The sequence below is a fragment of the Mercenaria mercenaria genome, chromosome 1, assembly GCF_021730395.1.
Source record: "Mercenaria mercenaria strain notata chromosome 1, MADL_Memer_1, whole genome shotgun sequence".
NCBI classification, from domain to species: Eukaryota; Metazoa; Mollusca; class Bivalvia; order Venerida; family Veneridae; genus Mercenaria; species Mercenaria mercenaria.
In genome coordinates, this window is record NC_069361.1 from 82,415,589 (window position 1) to 82,439,509 (window position 23,921).

Sequence of the window (23,921 nt, forward strand, 5' to 3'; positions counted from 1 at the left end):
GGGAGAAAGCAAAATACTAGTATACCACGTAACTGACTTTTATCACTTGAAATAAAGCCATGTCAAAATTTGAAATCACACTACTGCAAAAACATTTTGGCGTTGACGTCATTTCAGGTTGGTCGAATTGACATTGTTTATTAGAAGTAAAGAAATATCATTTTTATTGTGAACTTTATAAGATAAAAGGAATCTTATTTCAAATTTAGTAAACTCGTTGGATAAAATTCTTGACACAGTGTCACATTTCATTATTCTGTTTTGACTACTAACAATCCTACTCTACCCTAACATCAGACAGCGACAGAATCTTATAGTCTCTATCCTTTGGTTTTCATCATGGGCTTAAATGACTCTTATGGTATATTATATTGTGTATTTATATTATATTTATCTTGTATTTTCTTTACTGTGTTATTCATGACAAATTCTGAGATAACAAAATACATCAATAAAACATTCAGGTTCACTTTTTTTTCTGGCAAATAAAAACCTGGTGGCCACGTCCTTCATCTTCAGAAAGATAAAATAGATCAGTAGTATTGTAAAACATACATGTTGCCTAGGTATACGGGTGGCTCTTCTGCTTCAGACATGCTATATGCCCATCATATACCCAATCAATAGCATTCATAACTTATGATACGAAATTGATCATGGTAAAAAAGAGCAGTGAACCAACATCACGTTACAAGTCAATTCTGAAAACATCTCAAGTAATCTTTACCCTTTAGTCCTCATTTCATTGTTTTTCAATCTATTATATTATTAGATTCTATGCATTATTCCCGCTTGTTTGGTGTCAAGGTTTTGTGCAGAAGTATGAGTCAAAGACCACAAAAGCAACTGCTCATACTTATTTTTGAAATGCTTTGATCTATTTTAATCCGTACGGAAAATTTATTTCTAAGCATTAATGATTTGAAAGGAAGGACAAGTGTGACGTTAAGAAGATATCGCCTTCTTTAAAAAAATAATCATTTAATAAATATATTCCTTTGGAGAACATTTATTAAGTAAATGCAATTAACTGTCATGTAATATATCATCACATTTAAAACACACAATTTGATCAATATGATTTAAATGCTTTTTGGTTTGATTATGCATGTTAATCAGAGCGTTTGTCGATTTTCAACTTCGTACCAACCAATATATAAAACAGTTTACATAGAAGATTAAACAAGCTGGTTTACTCAGTTTGTTAGTCTGATAACCATTCTTTTGAATTACAGTTTAAGAGATATCCAAAGGCCATCTTGTTTCACTAAGATACTTTTTTCTATAGACAATTTTGTTAAGAAGTAGAACATCAGCTTTAAATTTATTTAACTTTTTATGTCTAAGGTTAACAATTGCTTGTTACTCAAAATACTAAAAGTAACAGAAAAACAAACCAGCAACTATTAACAATAACAAAGATCGTTTTAAAAGTAACATTTCAAATACCTTGACAATATTTACTAACCGTAAAGTCCAATTTTAGTATTCAAGAATGGTTCAATCCTGCCCTGGTAAAATAAAAATCCAGTCACTATTAATTCAAACTTTTCGACACAATCCCATCTGAATTGAGTATATTCAAAGAATATAAATCCTCTATTTAAAAGATAAATGTTAATATAAATCCATCAAATGTTAAATATCCAAACTGGTAATATATGTTATTAAGAAATACAGGAACGTTTTTCAGAAAAGATCTTCCTTAGACTCTGCCCTGTGCTCAGACAGCATCATGGAAGGTTCCGTCTCTTTCATGTATCACTAATGATAAAAAGTCGGTTCTGAAAAAAATCCAGAATAATCTAGACTTTAAATAATGTTAACATCCTGTTTCCAGTATTTGTGATGGAACCTTCTGCAAAACCATAGACTATAGATTACTTATTGACATACATGATGTCTCGAAACTAGGACACGCTTCACTTACTCTACCAATGAGTCATCAATATTAAAAATATCAAAATGAAGCATACCAGGGAATGACATGTACTTAACAAACTTTACTCAATATATAGATTAATTCTAGAGCTGGGGGCCTCCGTGGCCAAGTGATTATGGTCGCTGACTTCAAATCATTTGCCCGTCACCGATGTGGATTCGAGCCTCACTTGGGGCCTTGAATTCTTCATGTGAGGAAGCCATCCAGCTGGATTACGGAAGGTCAGTGGTTCTACCCACGTGCCCGCTCGTGATGAAATAATGCACGGCGGGGCACCTGGGGTCTTCCTCCACCATCAAAGCTGGAAAGTCACCATATGACCTACAGTTGTGTCGGTGCGACGTTAAACCTAACAAAAACAAAAAGAGCTACATTCGTAATTAATGTCATGCGATAACAACCTCTTGTTCAAATGGCTTCCAGTTTTTAGAGAAAGTGCACTATTATACTGTGTTGTGCTATACATGTATACAGTTTGTACTGTTTAAATCTAATGAGCAGTATTATTGATACATAGAAACTTGCTAATTTTATATTTACATAAACTATATGCAGTAATAATTCATTTTTCAAACATGAAATTCGGGTCTAGTATACCTTAAAGCTTGGTCTTTTTGAAAGAAACTAGTTTTATTTGTCTATTTATCGACTTTCATTAACATCGTGCATGAAAATTCCACATGTTCATTTAATTGCGTGAGCGTGTGTGTGGTGGGGTATAAAATTTCATTTCGATGAAATTATAACGGATATTAAACTGAAATTTTAACCTTTCGTTAAACGATCTGATTACCGGGAATAATAGCACGGCACTTATAATTTTGTTATTTATGGTATATTTTTTATTTTATACAATACTTAAAAAGATAAGTAACATGTGATCGCCAACACGTGACAGATTAACCAATACAGAGAGTTTGCCTTCTGTTCATCCTGAAAATAAATGACAAAAACTCATGGCTGTCTTTAACATGTGTGCGTCTTTAAAATGGCTTTTAACTTACATCAGAAATATATGAGACAATTTACAATGTTACAGTCGTATAAAGTCCAACATTATATTCATATATATTTATGCTAGTTTAATTGTTTTATTTCATTTGCTTATAATTAACATATATATTTGATTTACAGTACGTTTTTTATCTGACTAGATATACATAGAATATCTGCTTGTTCCATATAGATTCCATTATATAATTCTTTAGAACAAAACAGAACAGAACATTTTAGAGTTCTATATATCAGTAATATAACAGAAAATTTTAGACCTAATAGAAACATTTTCAGACCTTTTGGAATCAAGTATAGAAAGCATCAGAATGTTCTGGAAGCTTTAGAAAAACTAGTTCATTGTAGTCATTTATAGATGTACAGAGAATATTCGGGAAAACCTTTGTGGTTTGTGGTGAATTGATTGGGAACAACATTGTTCAATTGGACAATTCATTAATCCTTTTGACAAAGGTCTGTTCAAACAGCATATGATTATCAAAGACTTGCAAATGAAATGATTCCGTAAAAATGGTCATCGTAGATGTTAGTACATACTCAATAAATAAATCAAAGACAGAGAGACCATGTTCTCAATTTGCAATCATTACATTTTATCGTCTTTCAATCATTATATAATTGGATTTCATGCATCGCACCTAAAGTGTATTATGAACATTTGATTGTGATAAAACTTTTATGCATCTCGAAGTTATTTTTGCAATTCTTCTGTCTACTTTAAATTCATACAAAATATAGTAATTGTATGGTATTACGGGGTACAAATTCCACGTATTTATTATGTTTGAGAGAGAATTGTGGCTTTTTAGCCCACCATCATCAGATGGTGGGCTATTAAAATCACTCTGCGTCCGTGGTCCGTCCGTCCGTCATTCCGTCAGTCCGTCCGTCCGTCCGTCAATTAACAATTTCTCGTTATCGCATCTCCTCAGAAACTACTGGGGGGGGATTTGACCAAACTTTGTCAGAATGATGTATTGGTACCCTAGTTGTGTCCCCCTGAAAATCAGACTGGTTCAACAATTTATGAGTGAGTTATGGCCCTTTGTTTATTTCTATATTTTACATAGATTTATATAGGGAAAAGCTTTGAAAACCTTCTTGTCCAAAACCACAGAGCCTAGGGCTTTGATATTTGGTTTGAAGCATCATCTAGTAGTTCTCTACCAAGATGATTCAAATTATTTCTCTAGGGTCAAATATGGCCCCGCCCTGGGGGTCACATGGTTTATATAGACTTATATAGGGGAAAACTTTGAATAACCTCTTGTCCAAAACCACAGGGCCTAGGGCTTTGATATTTTGTATGTGACATCATCTAGTCAGGTCTTCAACTAAGATTGTTCAAATTATACCCCTAGGGTCAAATATGGCCCCGCCCTGGGGGTCATATGGTTTACATAGACTTATATAAGGAAAAACTTTGAAAATCTTCTTGTCCAAACCACAAAGCCTAGGGCTTTGATACTTGTAATGTAGCATCATCTAGTGGTTCTCTACAAAGTTTGTTCAAATTATCCCCCTAGAGTCAAAAATGGCCCCGCCCCGGTGGTCACATGGTTCATATAGACTTATATAGGGAAAAGCTTTTAAAATGTTCTTGTCAATAACTACAACATTCAAATTTGGACCACATGTATATTTTTGAGTGGCAAGATGAACCTTGGCATGAGTTGACCTTGATTTTGACCTAGTGACCTACTTTCACATTTCTGTAGCTACAGCTATCAAATTTGGACCACATGTATATTTTTGAGTGGCAAGATGAACCTTGACATGAGTTGACCTTGATTTTGACCTAGTGACCTACTTTCACATTTCTGTAGCTACAGCCTTCAAATTTGGACCACATGCATAGTTTTGTGCACTGGAAAAAAACTTTGACCTTGATTTTGACCTAGTGACCTACTTTCACATTTTTGAAGGTACAGACGTCAAATTTGGACCACATGCATAGTTCCGTGTTTCAAAATGAAATTTGACATTGATTTTGACCTAGTGACCTACTTTCACATTTCTCAAGCTACATCCTTCAAATTTGGACCACATGCATAGTTTTGTGTACCGAAAAAAACTTTGACCTTCACATTGACCTAGTGACCTACTTTCACATTTTTGAAGGTACAGGCTTCAAATTTGGACCACATGCATAGTTTTGTATTCCAAAATAAAATTTGACCTTGATTTTGGCCTAGTGACCTACTTTTACATTTCTCAAGCTACAGCCTTCAAATTTGGACCACATGCATAGTTTTGTGTACCGAAATGAACTTTGACCTTTACATTGACCTAGTGACCTACTTTCAAATTTTTAAGGTACTGGCTTCAAATTTGGACCACATGCACAGTTTTGTATTCCGAAATAAAATTTGACCTTGATTTTGACCTAGTGACCTACTTTTAGATTTCTCAAGCTATAGCCTTCAAATTTGGACCACTTGCATAGTTTTGTGTACTGAAATAAACTTTGACCTTTACATTGACCTAGTGACCTATTTTTACATTTTTGAAGGTACAGGCTTCAAATTTGGACCACATGCATAGTTTTGTATTCCGAAATAGAATTTGACCTTGATTTTGACCTAGTGACCTACTTTCACATATTTGAAGGTAAAGGCTTAAAATTTGGAACCACATGCATAGATTTGTGTTCTGAAGTGAAATTTGACCTTGATTTTGACCTAGTGACCTACTTTCACATTTCTCAAGCTGCAGCCTTCAAATTTGGACCACTTGCATAGTTTCGTGTACCGAAAAAATCTTTGACCTTAAGATTGACCTAGTGACCTACTTTCAGATTTCTCAAACTACAGCCTTCAAACTTGATGCACATGCATAGTTTTGTGTACATGGAACTTTGTCCTTGAAATTGATCTAGTGACCTACTTTCACATTTCTCAAGCTACAGCTTTCGAATTTGGACCACATGCACAGTGTTGTGTACGGAAATGAAAATTTGACCTTGAGCTAGTCAATAAGTCTTGAAATTTGGAACACTCAAAAATGGCACATTGGTGGGCGCCAAGATCACTCTGTGATCTCTTGTTAAAGAGTACTAGATATATTTTTTCCGATAAATAAATGCAATTAGCTATCACAATACCTGTATATCAGTCCCTGCGTTTGTCCATTTTCAGGTTTCGTATCATTCAATACAGTGTTTACAGAGATATCAAAATCTTATACAAGCTCATTTCAACAATTATGACATTGGCAAATTCACCATTTATTAACGAAAATTATTGTAGCCATGGTAAATTTTTCTTCGTTGGCTTATTTACAGATATATCAACTTCAGTGCGTGGCAAATCTAGGCTACCATTTCAAAGTTATTTGACTGCACTTACACGAGCCGATTTTCCAAGTTTTACAGTCTAATTTGTCATTATAACCGTGATAAAAAATAAGATGCTTTAGCCGTGTTTTGTCTTTTTGAAGAAAAACATATTTTTAGTCCGATCATTTTTTAAAATTCTTACATTAAAATTCCTAGGAATTCATTCAGTTATCTAGGCGCGTGTGTAATGGGGGATAAAATTTCGTTTTGAAAAAATTGAAAAATGATGTTGAAATGAAATATCAACTTTTTAAACTATCAGATTACTAAATAATAATACGGGACATATAATTGTGCAATTTATTATATATTATTAAATCATATCGTAATTCAAAATCTTAGAACCGCATGATCACCAACACATAGGAGACTGCGATGGGCGTAGTAAAAAGCTGATATTCTTTATTCGTTATAAAAAATAACAAACTTCAGCTACTAAGTATGACCGCTGAGAAGTAATCTTTATATTTTAATTTTATGCTATAATTTCTCTATATATATTCTGACTTGACCATACCTGACTCTAATAACCGTTGTTTTGCAGAGAAAAGGTACATAATACTATAAAATTTGAACAACACATAGCCTGAAACAGTCTATAAACTGGTCCACATTTTAAATATCTTTACTTTACTTAAATGCCAGTACATTTATACAAGAAATGTTTTTGATACAAGAAAACTATTTTCAATTACATGCTAGTCAATAAAGTTGTGTATCAATCTACCAGTACAATTGTTCACTTCCGCTTCCGTCAAACCATGTGCAGTAATGCATCTTTCAACGTACTGTCACGTGATAAACTGCATTAAACTCTCGGCAGCACATATCACTAATAGGAACGGTTTGTGACAAGGTTAGGCTAGCTGTTACTGCCCAAAGAAATAATTAGATTATTAGTGGAATATAAAATCAGATTTGTATGAACAAATATCATAAGGCCATTAAAGTTATTGTTTCTCGGGAAATAAAATTTACTACTGTCATAACTATGTGCGATATTTATGTTAGGTCAAAATAGAGTATGGCTCCGGTTACCAAACCGTATATTTTTCTCTCTTACTGTAACTATTTGTAAATAAATATTATGCCGGAGTCCATACTAGCAAACTAGCACCGTACATTTTGAATATGAATGTACTAGTATCAATAGACAAAAAATTGTTTTTAAAATATGACATGATTGCCAGATTACTTCGTTTAGAAAAAAAAATACTCATCTACCAACCTTCTGGACTGACGTATTTTGCATATAGATACACGGACGCACGAACTTTCTGTCAGTGGCCTCCTCTAAGATCAGATAATTCATCAAAAAGAGTTTAAAAATTCAAATGTTATGGAATTTAGTCCTCGACCTGTGCGCTGACCACGGCAACTTGTACATTATCTATATTGGCTTTCTTTTGTTTGTTAGTTTTCGCTTGAACTAGGGCAGTATTTTGCCAGTACTTTCGTGATGAGCGATAACAGTCCTTGCATTTGAATTCAACTAAAAAAATATGTAGATATTCTAGATGACACTTTTACTACTGTCTGTTTATTATCATGTTTATTTGTAGCAGAATATTTAATTTGTGTGACTTGCTTTTCTTGTTTTTGTTAAATAACTACATGTTATCTAAAGATCCTGTAAAAATCATACATTATGTTCAGTACATACTTAAACCCATGACAAAGTTCATACAACAATAGCCCTGTTCCAAATCAATTTGGCAATCATTTACATTTTTATAGTTGCTTAATATATATTTTTTCACTCTTTGCAACAAGAGATCTTATACATTTGTTAGCCAGAATAATTGATCTCTTATATATTTGTTAGCCAGAATAATTGCAAAATATGTCATCTAAGACTTGTGCGTGTGACTTGATAAAACCCAGGGCCGAAACATTATTTCACCAAAGGTCTTTTTTTTCAAAAAAAAAAAAAAAAACACAAACATTTCCTACATAAATGAAATTAACATAGCAAAATTATTTAGTATGCGTTATGAGTATCAATTACAACGTGTAAAGGCACGATTTAAACAGTATAATTAAAATGCTGTTTTTGTTTTATTTCTATATGTTACTCAAAGCATTTGTCGAATTTCAAGTTTCATACAATCCGATATGTATTTCAGATGCTTAGCTTTAAGACAAGCTGATTTTTATAGTTTAGTCCAATAGTCACTCATCTACGTTTACAACCATATTATATTAGTTTACGTTTGGCTGTCTTTACGAGAAACTTTTTTTTGGCCTGTCTATGGACTCTTATTAGACACAAAAGTCAGACACATTCTATCTAAATATGAATGAACAGTGTGGACAAATGAATGTGCTAAGTTGTGAACATGGTTAGATATGGCATTTTTGACATATCAAGGTCATGCGGCTCTTGATCTAAATATCCGATATGGTCCCTACTCAGATTCGATTTACAGTTGACTAATCCATCCAATACTGTCACAAACCAACTTTAGGGATAATCTTTCAAACGTTTTTATAAGAAGAAGATGTTTAAAGATTTGCCTATTTTCGTTCTAATAAGTAAAACAGAGAGATATTGATGCAAAGATGCTATGAAACAAGTTTGGTGAAGATGCATCAAGTAGTTTATGAGAACAAATCGTTTAACCCTAACCCTGCTACATTTCTATAATGAACTTGTCCAGCTTTCAATTTGGACAGTGTGTGTGTGTGTTCAGGTTTAACGTCTTTTTCAACAATTTTTCAGTCATATAAACGACGGTGTCTACTTGTAGCAGTGAGCACAATGCCCAATTTTATAGTGCTGCCTCACTGGAATATCACGCCGTAGACACGTGGCATGATACCCCACCCAGTCACATTATACTGACACCGGGCTGACCAATTTGGACAGTACCATATATTATACGAAGGGGTGTTCAGTGAAAATTTACTGACTGAATAGCGAATAGTGCAGACCATGATCAGACTGCACGGATGTGCAGGCTGATATTGGTCTGCACTGGTCGCAAAGGCAAAATCCCTTGCCGCCAGGAGGCTTATGGTTAAAGGTTTTAGATGCTACAGACCAAGCTTGATTCACAGGTTATTGCTATAATCATATTGCCCGCTGTATTGTAATTCTCTGCATCAATGTCTTCCAGATTAGCGTTAACAGAGAGCTTTTGACACCAAAGTATAATATGACCTCTGAGTCCACTGCGAAACTTGCGCCTAATTTGCCGTTGAGTTTACCAAAATACACTATTTTTATGTAACATGGGAAACGTCATTTTCACGTTTGCGTTTCGGCTTTTCTACATAACATAATTTTCCAGTACAGGGTTAAACAGACAAAAATACAAAGAAATGATCCGTGCCATGGGAAAACCAACATAGTGGCTTTGCGACCAGCATGGATCCAGACCAGCCTGCGCATCCGCGTAGTCTGTTCAGGATACATGCTGTTCGCTAACAGTTTCTTAAATAGCAATTGGTTATGAAAGCGAACAGCATGGATCCTGATCAGACTGCGCGGATGCGCAGGCTGGTCTGGATCCATGCCGGTCGCAAAGCCATTATGTTGGTTTTGTCATGGCGCGGCTCAAATGATCAGTATTCTCAGCTGATTAAAATGGAATGTGCAATTAAAACATTCCGCAAATACTTCGTCAATCTGACTGACAACGCAAATTTTACAACGTGACGCAATACGCAATGTTACATTGACGCCTGCCATACTATGATGCTACAATAATCAGCTTGCTGGCGGATTTTAAAATTAAATTGCTATTGTAAATTAAAAGGGCATATAAAATTACCGTTTATCGTAAAATAAATTTCAACATTTTCATAACTATGTGCGATATTTATAGTAGGCCACAACAGAGCGTGGTTCAGACCATATCATTTTCTCTCTGACCTTACTTTGTCGAAAAAAGATTTGTGCTAGACTGCATGAGCAAATGAACATCCAAACAAAGTAGAAGAGATGCATATTACAGAGATGTATGTAGTTATGGACAAAATAACCACGTGAACGCTGATAGTATTGTTAAATGAAAAATGACAATGCAGAATTTCTAATTAAAAACCTTTACTTATCGGCAGTATGATTTTGGATATGTTATCTGAAAACCACACTTATTTTGTTGCATTAGTAGTCTGCCAGAAGTCCCTTTTAAGTTAAAGGACATTCTTGTAGTGCACTTGCTGTGCATTATTCTGTACTAACCAGAAACTGATCAGCGCAGTTTTTATTTTATTTACCTCACTTTCTCCTTACTTTAGTATTTAATAGAAACTTTATATCACAGGCTCAATCAAACCGAGCCTGCAACATTTTCGTATTTGTCGTGTTGAACGACATGTGGAGTTACCACTTTTTCTATTTATTATCACAGCAGCGTTGTTTGTGCCGTTTGCCGGCCGTAAAAAGTCTCCCCGTACATTCAATCAGGGCTGTTATATTTCGATCTTCTCAGATCGTTCAGCACGACTTTTATGTCGTGTTATTGATACTGTTTAGTTTCTCAGCTTGAACATTTCGGCCTGGATGGTTCCAATACTCCTGCTTTCATAGCTTTGGGTATTGTATAATCACCCCTTGGATATGGTGCCTGCTTTTTAATTTTGTCTTATGGCAGTTCCTGTGATATGCACGCTCCATAACCTAAGATCCCCTTTCTAAATTCCAGTTTGTTTAGTTCTGTCCATTGTTTTCTCGTTTAGGGCAAACCCATTATTTTAACTGGCGACCATACGCCGCTTTTCAAGGGATTACACGCTAGTGTATCATTGAAGGTTCCATGTTCACTGCCGTATGAACACATCTGCGGATATCTCTTTCTTTAAATTGTTTTTTGTATTTGTAGCATGTGTAAATGTTGAGTTCTGCTCAACCCGGGGCTGGAGGGCGTGGACGGTAGGATGCATTTCCACTACCGTTCATGAACAGGCTCAATCAAACCGAGCCTGCAACATTTTCGTATTTGTCGTGTTGAACGAGCTTTGGAGTTACCACTTTTTCTATTTATAGTTCTGTGTAGCATGCCCAAACTGTACGCGTGTGTCTTGAAGGTATATAGGAAATTTTCAATACGTTCTTTTCTTATATTTTGTTTTGTTTCGTTAAGTAATGATACTTCCGTTGATATTTCGGTGTCTTATTGGGACATCATACCATTTGAGCCGCACCATGAGAAAACCAACAAAGTGCATTTGCGACCAGCACGGATCCGGACCAGCCTGCGCATCCGCGCTGTCTGGTCAGGAACCATGCTGTTCGCTAACGGTTTCTCTAATGGCAATAGGGTTTGAAAGCGAACAGCATGGATCCTGACCAGACTGCGTAGGTCTGGATCCGTGCTGGTCGCAAATGCGCTGTGTTGGGTTTCTCATGGTGCGGCTCATTTGTCGATCCAGATTGCCCTCTAAACATAATTATTGGCAAAAAATAAAAGATTTTTCGAGAAATTACTACGAGATCTAGTCAGTGGATCATTTACGTGCTCTGCCAAAGTGGATGCAATCAGCCTGTATAAAACTAGAATTTTTGCTACATAGCGTCATAAATTGCTACCAACAGTATATCCCCTTTCAGGTATGATTCTGTCAAAGTTAATAATGTAACATTATATTACGGGTGCGTATTTTTTAATCCTAAAGAGCATCCATCCAACTTCCTCCAAAATGCAGAAATTGCTTCAAGTCATTCTTACGACTTGAACTAAATAAAAAAAAAATCTGGTGAACAGAAAGAAAATATTTTAATGTAAAAGTAAATAAACTTAAGTTTCCATTTCCTTATCTGTTTTGAGTATTGCATTATTGTCATTTGGATAAAGTTTGAAGAACGTTATTTTCGGCAATTTTGAAGAGGTAGTACATCTTTAAATCTGTTTATTGTAATAACCTATCTTATATTAGAGCGATATAATATTTGTACAAGTGGATAGAAAACTATCAAACTAGGTCCTTACACCGGTGGCTAAATTGAATATGAAGATTAATCAGTTTATGAAAATAAGAGCAAAATAGCCTGGTTTAATACAAAAGCCTAGGTTTTCTTACAAAGAATTAAGTCTGCATTTGTTTAAGATTGGATCAGCTCTGAAGAAGAAAGTTTTAATATACATGTCGCCACTTAAAATGACCGTCTGGGTCAAAACTTACGATAAAATCAATCTATTTACTAGAGATAGTGATCGGTTTAATTTTATTGACTTCTGTCACAGTAAATGACATATGTATTTGGATGTTCCTAATGTTTATTTAAGATTATCCTCCATAGCCAGAAGCCATAAAACTATGTTCAAACATGCATCACCCAGTCACATAATAGCTTATAGATCAGGCAGATATAAAAAAAAGAACAAACAAAAAATACCAATATACTTTGGCCATCGTGCATTTACTGAGCCGATATACAACTGAAAGTGGATGAGGAGTAAGGTGTTTTTATAGTTAACATTTACTTACTAAGTTCAAAATAATATTTAGAGTTACAGAAGTGGCTAGTACTTGGTTTGACGATGGACCAAGGGAAGCACATTTGGTCAATCAAAAGTATTTCTATCGTTCAAAACATATATTTTGCTGAATAGTTACGGACTAGAGGAACGAACCTGTACCTCTAGAACTGCGGATCCTTACCTCAAGATAAGTCTGCACAGGATTGACTTGGAGATCGAACCTCCTTCTTGACAAGAATTGCGGATTATTTACATCTTCAGTTTTGTTGGAAAATGGAATAAGATTCTTAAAATGAGCCACACCATGATAAAACCAAATATAGTGCGTTAGCGACCAGCATGGATCCAGACTAGCCTGCGCATCCGCGCAGTCTGGTCAGGATCCATGCTGTTCGCTAACGGTTTCTCTAATCGCAATAGGCTTTGAAAACGAATAGCATGGATCCTGACCAGACTGCGCGGATGCGCAGGCTGGTCTGGATCCATTCTGGTCGCAAACGCACTATATTGGTTTTCTCATGGTGCGGCTCAAATAGTCACCTAAGCATGAAAGCACTTCTGTATATCAGATTATCTGTTACTAGCATCGCCTGTCTTCAACTGCACTCGGGACTCAGTCTGCTTTATAACCCAAGATAATTGTATCACAATTCTTCCTAAACCTCAAAAGTGTCTATTAATTTTACTGTTTGTAAAAAAAATACTTTCCAGTGTATAATGAAGCAATGTTTTACTGGTACCGAATCTCAAGAAAATTTAAGGTAGTACTGCATGTATGTCAGTATTATCAATATATCTGTGGAATTATTTCACCTCTGCTCTGTCTAATCTACAAAATTCACTAAAAGGCGTTGCATTATAACTGGATCATAAGATATTCTGATGACCCAGTTTATGGCAAGGGCTTATTTATAATTTATTTAAAACATAACAACCGGCCTTGATAGCCTTGATATTAGAATCAAATCAAGTTTCCACGGATTTTCATGATAATCCAAAGACCTTTAATGTGATCTAACCTGCCAAAAATTAAAATTGTTAAAAATTCCAAAAAAAAAAAAAAAATGTTTTACAGTTATTGTGGTACAGTGAGTGGGTAGGAGGGTGTTTGCTTATATCTGTTTTCAGTGATATTACCTTAAAAAAACTTCTGTCATAATATCATAGTGTCACCGTAATGGTGCTAAAAAGTTCATTGAACCCGTAAATAAGATCATTATGTGTTTAAATTCTTCGGAGTCAATTTAAAAAACTTTTAAAGTAATCATTACCTTTTGCCGTCCGTTTTCATATATTTGTTAATTCAATCTTGTGATTTACGAGTGTTCTTAGTTGTCATTCATCACCTCCGTAAGATTTTCTCAAAATTCTATGGATGAAAGGTGTGTCAAAGATATTTGATCTGAAATGTTATTTTGTACCGGTTTCCAGTTACGACTGAGTACGAATATTGACATCATAGTCCCAGTGTAAGAGTGGATGAGAAAAATATGATCCCAACTATCATATCATACCAAAGTGACCTATTTTTTTCTGACTTCTTGGGGTTTTTTTTTCTTTTCTTTAATATTTATACGGACTTTCTGTACGATTTTTATCCGGACTCCGTTGGTGGTAAATTGACAACAGTCTAAACAGTTTATCAGAGTCTTAAAGCAAATATCAATTGACTTGACCTAGTGTTCTTTTCTGCATAACTAACAAGAAGTATGTTTAAAAAAGATACACGGCCGCATTAGTCAATGCACACTTTAAGCTACGAAACGTGTATGCACTCTGCACTTTTACATACGATCGGGTATTTATAAAGCAAAACAAAATGTAGTTTTTAAAGTAAAATTTTCATGTTTTTGTATAGAACATATTTACAGAACACGTATTTTACATCAATATTACATTAATCATAATCTAGGAAACTTTCACACACAAAAAACAAGACTAAAAAGGAGGGGCGAAAATGGCCATTTTTGAAATCGTAAAGGGATACGAAATGACCAAAATGGGGACGAGGTGACTGGGGCACGAGATGACTAGGGGACGAGGTGACTGTAAATCGTTTACGGGAGATCACTTCGTATCAGGGTTTTCGAATATGCCGCTGCAGTTTCCTTACCGACATTCTCGCATACCAGAGGTCTACCGTGGTTCCCCGGATGAACGGTCTCGGGATTTTGACGGACATCTGATGGATGAGAATGCCTTACCGAGGGGATTCAGATTTATGACGTAAGCTATTTCCACAGGAGTCTTGCAACGGATTATACTGTCTAACAATACAGCTCAGAGCACCTGCATGCACACCCCTTAAGAAATTATTATCTATTCCATTCGAAAACCTAGCTGTGGAATTTTTCATCCACCAATCAAAATGTACAGTTTTAATCAGCTGTTAAATGACCTTCACCCCAGATATTTACAGGAAGTAAAGGTGAAATTAATACCGGCCTGCGGCCGGACAAAAGTAGACTTAGACAAAATGTATGGCATGGCAGCGGCATGATAACTATATAAAACAACACCTTGACGTGATCTTGATCACATAATTATTCTTCTTCTCCGTCATTTTCTTTCGTACTTCCTTTCTGTTTTTATGTTTATGATCTATAGATTGTGTATTATTACTTATATATCTATGTTACGAAAATACAAAGAAAACAGTGCGTTTCTTTTAGGGTTCTTTTGGGTTTTTTTGTGTTGATAATCTTAGTGTGACAATTGGGAAGGGTAAACCCTGTAAAAAACACGATTAATAAAACGCGATGGTGCGTACCTTCACACTTCGCCTTCGTACCTTCGAACTTACTAAATAGTTAAATTTCTTTCGCCATTTGCACAGCATGTTTTGAGATTCTGTTTTGCAACGTGAAAAAAACAACAACAACAAAAAAACAACAACAAAAAAAAAACAGTAAAACAATCAAGATCACAGCCAATGACGTAAATTGACGTCCTTGTCACAGTGAGAGCTTTTTCAGTTCTCTTTAATTAGCGTGCACTAACGCCAAAATCTTGGCTATGTTAAAAAGTTCTTATCTAAACAGAAACACAATGGTGTGGTAAAACTGACTATTAAGGACAAATACTTTCAAAAACTTTTGTTTAGTCAAAACATTAAACGTATAAGCAGTTTTCCTCATGTTCGTGTAAAGATGACATTTGAGCCGCGCCATGAGAAAACCAACATAGTGCGTTTGCGACCAGCATGGATCCAGATCAGCCTGCGCATCCGCACAGTCTGGTCAGGATCCATGCTGTTCGCTTTCAAAGCCTATTGCAGAGAAACTGTTAGCGAACAGCATGGATCCTGGCGCGGATGCGCAGGCTGGTCTGGATCCATGCTGGTCGCAAATGCATTATGTTGGTTTTCTCATGGCGCGGCTCATTTAGATACAATACAAGCTTAAGCTGTCTTAGCTAATAAAATAATATTAGCCGAGTTTGACGCTCCAAAAATACCAAATCCGATTTAATTCTTGCATCCGCTGCAGCCTTTTGTGTTACGTTTCCACATTTTGATAAGAAAATTGCTTCAATTTACCCCCATGCTTCCTCGCCAAGTGCGCTAACAACATCCGTTTCAATACAACGCTTGTCATAAACCATTGGATTGAAAGTTTTGAAAAAATAAATGCGCCTTTAGTTATGTTTTCACGACCAGTCTCACTCTCGCTTATTTTTGTTTAATTACCATTCGAATTAATGAAGACAAATGTCATGTCATTAAGGAAGCGCTCGGCATTTCACATCTGGGGTAGCGTTTCCATATCAAAGAAATTTTAACATGACAATACACGTCTTTGTTTTTCAAAAGTAACCGTTCGCCTTTAGCATCATCCTTCAGCATACTCGAATAACAACCGTCCTTAAAATTTGAAATATTCAAGTGCCTTTATTTTCTGGAATACAATAAAGGGGAAACTAATCAAGAAGGGATATTAAGTCCTTGATGTTTAGGGTCTGTCAGTTTTGATTATCTGACCGAACTGGTCTCATCTTTTGGATAATTGTTTTCAGAGTTCAATAAAAAGTTCCAGTTGGCTGAAGCGGTGTTGCATTTTATTCTTTGTTATATAGGAGTTGACCAGTTATTCGCTTAAAACAGTTTCAGGTTAATCATTCAACGTTTACTTTAATCTTTATTTTTGTTGGGATGATGTTTTTACTCATTTTAACCTTTTTTTTATTTTTGCTGAGATATTGCCATAAAATATAGATTTGGCTACTTTTTTTACTTACATTAAAATAAGCAATGAACGCGCATTTTACTTTAAAAATAATCTAAAAGATAAAAATAACGATACAGAAAATTATGTAAAATTGCGTGAAAGTGTGAACTTTGAAATATAATAATCTATATACTGTTTATGACGTCTGCTCAGTTTTTCCCTAAATTTAGGTTAATTATTTTTTTATTAGTTACACTACGGAAAATTGCTGATATTTGACTAAAATTGAATTTCATCCTTATTTGAAAGATTAACTTAACTTGACATGTTAACAACACTTAATGTGAATTTCCTCCTACCAGACTTTTAAAAAGGTGAACATTGTGTATTTTTCAACACAGATTTGTTTTCCATTTTGCATTTATTTTCGTTGCAGGATTTCGGATAAGACCTACGTACATGCACGTGTATAGGAAATGAAGACGCCAAAAAACAAATGGATTTTAACAACAGTTGTTATATTTTCCGTAAGTATCTTTTATTGTTTGTTTATTCACGGGACGAATATTATAATAGAGGGATATTTGTTATGAAGATATTATTTGAAACTCAGTTACAAGTTTAGATTTGGAAATACTGCTCGAGCCTGCGAGGATACCAACGTATCCCGAGGAATCTGAATATGTGTTAACACGAAATGAGCAGACACTAACGCTACTCCAGCATAAAACATACAGAAACTAATAAATTAATATATCATTCCTCAATGTCATTACATTTCCATGAAATTCGCGGAAATGTCTGCGTTGTTTTATCACGTTGACGTCAGTTCCTTGAATTTTCCGTTTTGGGCCGTATTACGTTTACGTTTTGCCACGGAACGCGCATATATTTAAGTGTTTTAACAGCACTTGAGCGCGGCACACGTTTACTCTCCTGTTAAAACATTCCCGAAAAGTGACAAGAACAGTTGTTTTGTGCTAGAATGGGGTAAAAAATACTGTAATAGTCTGAAATATGAAAAAAAAGATAACTGAAAAATGTCATAGTCTAAGAGTTTGTCTTACTGGCAATATCAACAACGGGTGCGAGTTAGCGAATGTTTCCGTGACAATTTGAAAAATGATTGTATCTTCACTTTTGACTGATGCAAGTTGTTAATAACTTGAGGAGAACTTGCTTATTGTGGAACGTGCAGAATCTAACCCTGATTCGATAAACTTAAGTTAAATACTGCTGAACACATGGCGTAAATAAAAAAAACAGAGCAAAAAAGTAGAGACTGGAGAAAATAAGTGTTACGTAATTTCGCCTAATGTCAGTTTCACCTGTAATCTGGTTCCAATTATTGCACGACTTTGACACGAAAGTTAATGTGTGCAAAGACAAGATAATTGACTTAAATTGGACAAATCTTCTTCATTTTTCCCTGGGAAACGCAGCATGAAATACGCTTTTTGTAGGAAGTGACAAATTTTAATAGATTAGCATATTTTTCTTTTCAATCATTCGGACTACATAGTCTGGGCGGGAGTTGCTTCACTAGTTATGTTAACGTTAGCATTGTATACAAGACGATTTAATATGACTGCCAAAAAGTTACATCTGTAATTATGATTTTAACATTTTATCAGAAGTGAAATCTGACAGGAATATGAAATCATATTTGAATGACTGCGGTTCTAAATGGAAGGTGGTTAAGATAAGATAATATAAAATTTATATTCAGTCCAGTAAAACATGTATACAGCCGACTTTATCTATCATAATACTTTTTTATTTTAAGCGTCATGTAAAAGAAAAACAGACCAACATAGGCTACTTAGACAAAATATTCGGCCGTCTATCTATACACAAAGACATGGATCTGACAAAACCGGTAATGACTCCATTCTCTCACATATGCGATCGCAGTAATTCGGTTTCAGTTATCGGATATCTTAGTAAACTTTAGGTATATGATTGTTAAAATTGACTTGGCAAAAACCTATCTAAAGATTGCGTGTAAATTATGATGTAGCGAAAAAATGACAACCGCAAAAAACTTACGAAGCGTTTATATAACTCATTACAAAGCATAATCACAGAGTGGAAAATGAAAACGGTCTCCTCGTACATGCAGTCAATGTTGTAATATTATTGTTATAACACGTGCTAAACTTGTTTTCTTTTTATTTGCGTGTGGGTTTTTATGTGCTAGTCTTATGGAGGTTCAGGGGCCTCAATGACCGAGTGGTTAAGGTCGCTGCCTTCGAATCACTTGCCCCTCACCGATGTGGGTTCGAGTCGGAAATTCTTCATGTGAGGAAGCCACCCAGCCGGTTAACAGAAGGTTAGTGGTTAAACCCAGGTGCCCGCCTGGGAAATAATGCACGGAGGGGCACCTTGGGTCTTCCTCCACCATCAAAGCTGGAATGTCGCCATATGACCTATAATTGTGTCGGTGCGACGTTAAACCCAACAGAAACAGAAACAAACTTATGGACGTTCGAATTGTTTGGGTTGCGCTTTTGGGAGGCTGCTTTTTTGTTTTGGTTTGGAACGTAACATTGCCTGTTGGCCATATTTGATTTTCTATATATATACTTAAAAGTAACATCCCCTTCCTCTACTGCCCGCCCCCACTCTAGCCAAACTAATTGTGTGCAAAGGGCTCTTTGATATATAGAGACAATAAGGCATACAGACACTAAATAGAATAATGGCGGATTAAAATTGTCCTCATTTCTTTTTTGCTCTGTAGAGCTATTTTCCTTATTTTCTTTGTATTTTTTGTTGTTGCTAAAATCACATGACAGATCTATGCTTGACATGTAGGTAGCATTTTCATAATGAAATAATAACAGGACAGAATACGTCATGGAAAGTTAGATCATACACCACCACTACAATTTAGGGTCTCATTTTTTAGCTGATTTTGCAGTTTGTGTGTTTGACTGAAAATATTTTTCTTGCATCAAACATGACGCAAACTTTTCTTCTCATTTTTATTCAGCACTGACAATATTCTTCAAGAAAATGTAAGTTAAAGACATTTTAAAGGGGTCCTGATGTGTGCTGCTGCCATTGGAAATATGTCAATTTTATATAGATAAAAGAAAAACAGCTATTTGCGGTGTTGTAACCTATAACTTAGAGGCAGGTATACGGTAAATGTCAGTCTGTGAAATCGGTCTACCTGCAGTCGAAAAATTGAGACTACCCCCACTCCACCCAACCCATCCCCCTCGACCTTTAAAAAATATGGCAGCACAAGAAAAGAGATACAGAAAGAAGCGAAAAGGTGAAATTCAGACCTACATAAAAGCTAACTCCCCTTTCTCGTTTTCTTTATCTTTTCAATAGTTGAGATATAGATCTAGTTCCTTGTCGAAATTAAAGCAAGATTTAGTGGTATTCAACCTATACCTGCTCGTAAGTAACTGCAACACATTTTCATTCTAACAAAACACCGCATTATTTCCCGCGAAGCTGTCATTGGAAAAGACTATTCTGATTAAATAATTGCATAATTTGGCGTGACCGTTGAGATGTATTTCATTTCCTTATTATAGTGCTTGAAAAAAACTTATTTGAGTATGGTCGAAGTAAAATTCCTGTAAATACTATGTAATTTGACTTGCTGCAGCTCTTTGATGTAAAAGTGAGGTAGATTTCGGATATGATACTGATAGGCTGAGTAATGAAAGTATTTCCCTCTGCTAAATCCATACTCTTTACATTCTACAAATCTTTCCATTGTGGAATTATAACATATATCCACATGATCTTAAGTAATAATAAAAAGTTTGCTTTGGTGTAAAAATAGCGCATGGTAACAGGCCCCAGATATGTCAAAAATTAGTTATATAGCTAAATGTAAAATTAGCTTTAAAACCAATAATAATAATGCAGAATATTTCAAAATCAAATGTAAAATGCCATTATTGCATCCCCATGGTTTATAAGAAGAATGACAACAGAAAACCAAGATCTTTGCCATAACATTTTCAATAAAAGCAGCAATTGTTTGTGATAACTCTGAAGAATAAATCAGTTGTGAGAATCATCGTTACTTATGACTAATTAAGTAATGACTTATTGCAGAAATCCACAACATGTGTTGAAATTGAGACTGCATAGTTCTTTGTGTTTGTTTTTTGTCTCACAAACCATTTGGATGGGATAATGACTGTTTTATATTTGATATTAACATATATTGTACAATTGATATTGATTTTATAGCTATTTCTAGCTATATATAGGGTTTTGCAATGTAAGATATTGGGTCATAATATAACCCAACCCCAGCAGCTGAATGAGAGTAAGCCAAATAGAAAGCTAAATATGTACTAGACCAGAAAAGAGTGTTTTTATCTTGTAATACTTGCAGTGCTATCTTTCTTTTAATATCTTATTGTACATTCTCGCTTTAGCTGATGGATTCAATGGCCTTTTAGAATTCTTTTCTCATTTTAAGTATTAAGCTGTTGTACACCCCATACATGTCTGTAACACTGGATGTTGAAAGTTAGATAGATAGAGTTACAGTGTAATCTGGTTATCATAGTGAGAGGTTCTAACTGGTGTTTCTTCCTTAAGCAACTATATTTTTGTCATTTCATTCTGTAATACTATGGATATTTATGGAGGAGACAGTGATAGAATATCGTATCAATATATCCAATGTTTATGAAGCACAGCAAGTAAATCATTGTAATGCAACTTTGTATGTTTAAAGGTCCAATACTAAGGAAAGTGAACATTTTAATTTCTTTTAAAAAGCACAGAAACTATTTCATTTTATTGGAAAATGAAAGTTGGTATGTAGAAATTCGAAATAAATCGCAGTATATGTACAATTATTTTTCTATGAAGTATGAAGAAAGTTAAAAAGACCTGGGGGGTCATTCTGTCGATTCATTGAAATTTCAACATAATACACATACATTTCTTTGAGTTCCAAAGACCTTCTGTAAATTTTGACCTGCCAATCTTCATTATTTAGTGTCTTGCAGAAGTCTATGCACTGGCTATGAAAAAAATTGCCAACTCACTTTCCCTTAGTAATGGACCTTTAACAGACCAAAGAAGTGGGTATAGCAACAACTTAACACAAATTGGGATTTTCTAAGCTTTAACTCATTGTTATAGACAGTGACATAATAACAAGTCCCATTTATGAAAAGGAGAGATCATAAAATAGGGAAACTAAGGAGTTTTTCTTTTATCAAAATGACTGTGCTTACAATGCCTTTAAATTATGAAGAAAAAAGTCTTGGGTTAGAACATTTTTATATTTGTGTTTATATTTGCAGTCTGATCATGGTCTGCACTGTTCACTATTCAGTTAGTAAATTTTCAGTAAATACCCCTTCAAATGATAAATGGTACTGCCCAAATTGCATGATTGACCAGTCCATTATAGAAAATTAGCAGGCTAAAGGTTAAGCAAATGGAAGTCATCAGTAACTTAGTCTTGTTAATTTTCAGCTCTGTTCTGGCATTTTTACAAGCTGGAGTCCTTGGAGTGATTATACGCAATGTTCCAGGTCGTGTGGCGGAGGCGTCAGATACAGGGAGAGACTGTGTGTAGTTGACAGACTTGACAGGTACATCTTGTTCTGTGATATCATTTTGCATGAAAATTTCAACTTTCTTTCATTCATACTGAAGTGAGATCAATTCATCTGGTCCGTTCGTTGGTTGTTCTGTTTAAGATTTGGGATGGCCAGCACACAGCAACATATATTTAAAAAACACCTTGGTTTGAGGTTGTTAAAAAAACCCTTGACTTGAGGTCGCAGGTGAATGAGCTAAGTGCTTATCAAGAGTATAGAGTGATCCAAACCTAGAAAATATAAGGAAAACGGTAGTCAATCACATGAATTGCACAAGTCAGTCAAAGAGCTCAAGCTGGGGATGCTGTGTGTATGGTTTTTCACTATGATGTGAAATTCAATAGATAGAATTGGTTCATTCCTTGATTTCAAAATTATAACGGAGGCCACCGCTTCTCAACTGAAAAAATGAAAAAAAAGTGTTTTTTTCCAAATTGTGTCGTAGAAACTTTACAACTTAAGGCAAATATATTTCACAAATTAAGTAATAATGAGTAAATTTCACAGTAGGAAGTTGCAAAAGTTCAGTCACTGTTACAGATCTCTATTACAGAATGATAGCCCGTCTTTCAATAAAATGCCCTTTTTCCCAAAATGGGCAATTATCTATAATCATGCATGAGTTACCTAATTTGAAAGGCCAGCATGTTTTTGAAAAGCCCTGAACTGTAATACCATTATCATGCTAAGAGTTTGTAACCATTTTTCCTATCTTAGATTAATACCGTTTCGATTTTCCCAAATAGTTCTCACACATTTTTAGCTCGACTATTCATAGAATAGTAGAGCTATTGGATTCACCCATGCGTCGGCGTCGGCGTAAGGTTTTGTATGTAAGCTGGTATCTCAGTAACCACTTCTAGGAATGGATTGAAACTTGACACACTTATTCACTGTGATAAACTGACCTACATTGCACAGGTTCCATAACTCTGTTTTGCTTTTTTACAAAATTATGCCCCTTTTTCGACTTAGAAATTCTTGGTTAAGGTTTTGTATGTAAGCTGGTATCTCAGTAACCACTTGTAGGAACGGATTGAAACTTCACACACTTATTCACTGTGATAAACTGACCTACATTGCACAGGATCCATAACTCTATTTTGCTTTTTTACAAAATTATGTCCCCTTTTCGACTTAGAAATTCTTGGTTAAGGTTTTGTATGTAAGCTGGTATCTCAGTAACGACTTGTGGGAATGGATTGAAACTTCACACACTTATTCACTGTGATAAACTGACCTAATTGCACAAGTTTCATAACTCTGTTTTGCTTTTTTATGAAATTATGCCCCCTTTTCGACTTAGAAATTCTTGGTTAAGGTTTTGTATGTAAGCTGGTATCTCGGTACACACTAATGAGGATGGATTGAAACTTCACACACTTGTTCACTGTCATGATCTGACATGCACTGTGTAGGTCCCATAACTCTACT

General features: G+C 35.1%; 1 protein-coding gene across 1 annotated transcript in view; it reads left to right on the plus strand.

Moving 5' to 3' along the window:
- LOC123564804 (papilin-like) overlaps positions 1-23,921 on the plus strand; it is a 409,588-nt gene that overhangs the window by 26,676 nt on the left and 358,991 nt on the right. The window contains exons 2-3 of the mRNA XM_053520994.1: positions 17,324-17,414; positions 22,360-22,478. Coding sequence (XP_053376969.1) covers positions 17,364-17,414; positions 22,360-22,478 — 170 coding nt within the window. The 5' untranslated portion in view covers positions 17,324-17,363. The remainder of the gene's footprint in view (positions 1-17,323; positions 17,415-22,359; positions 22,479-23,921) is intronic.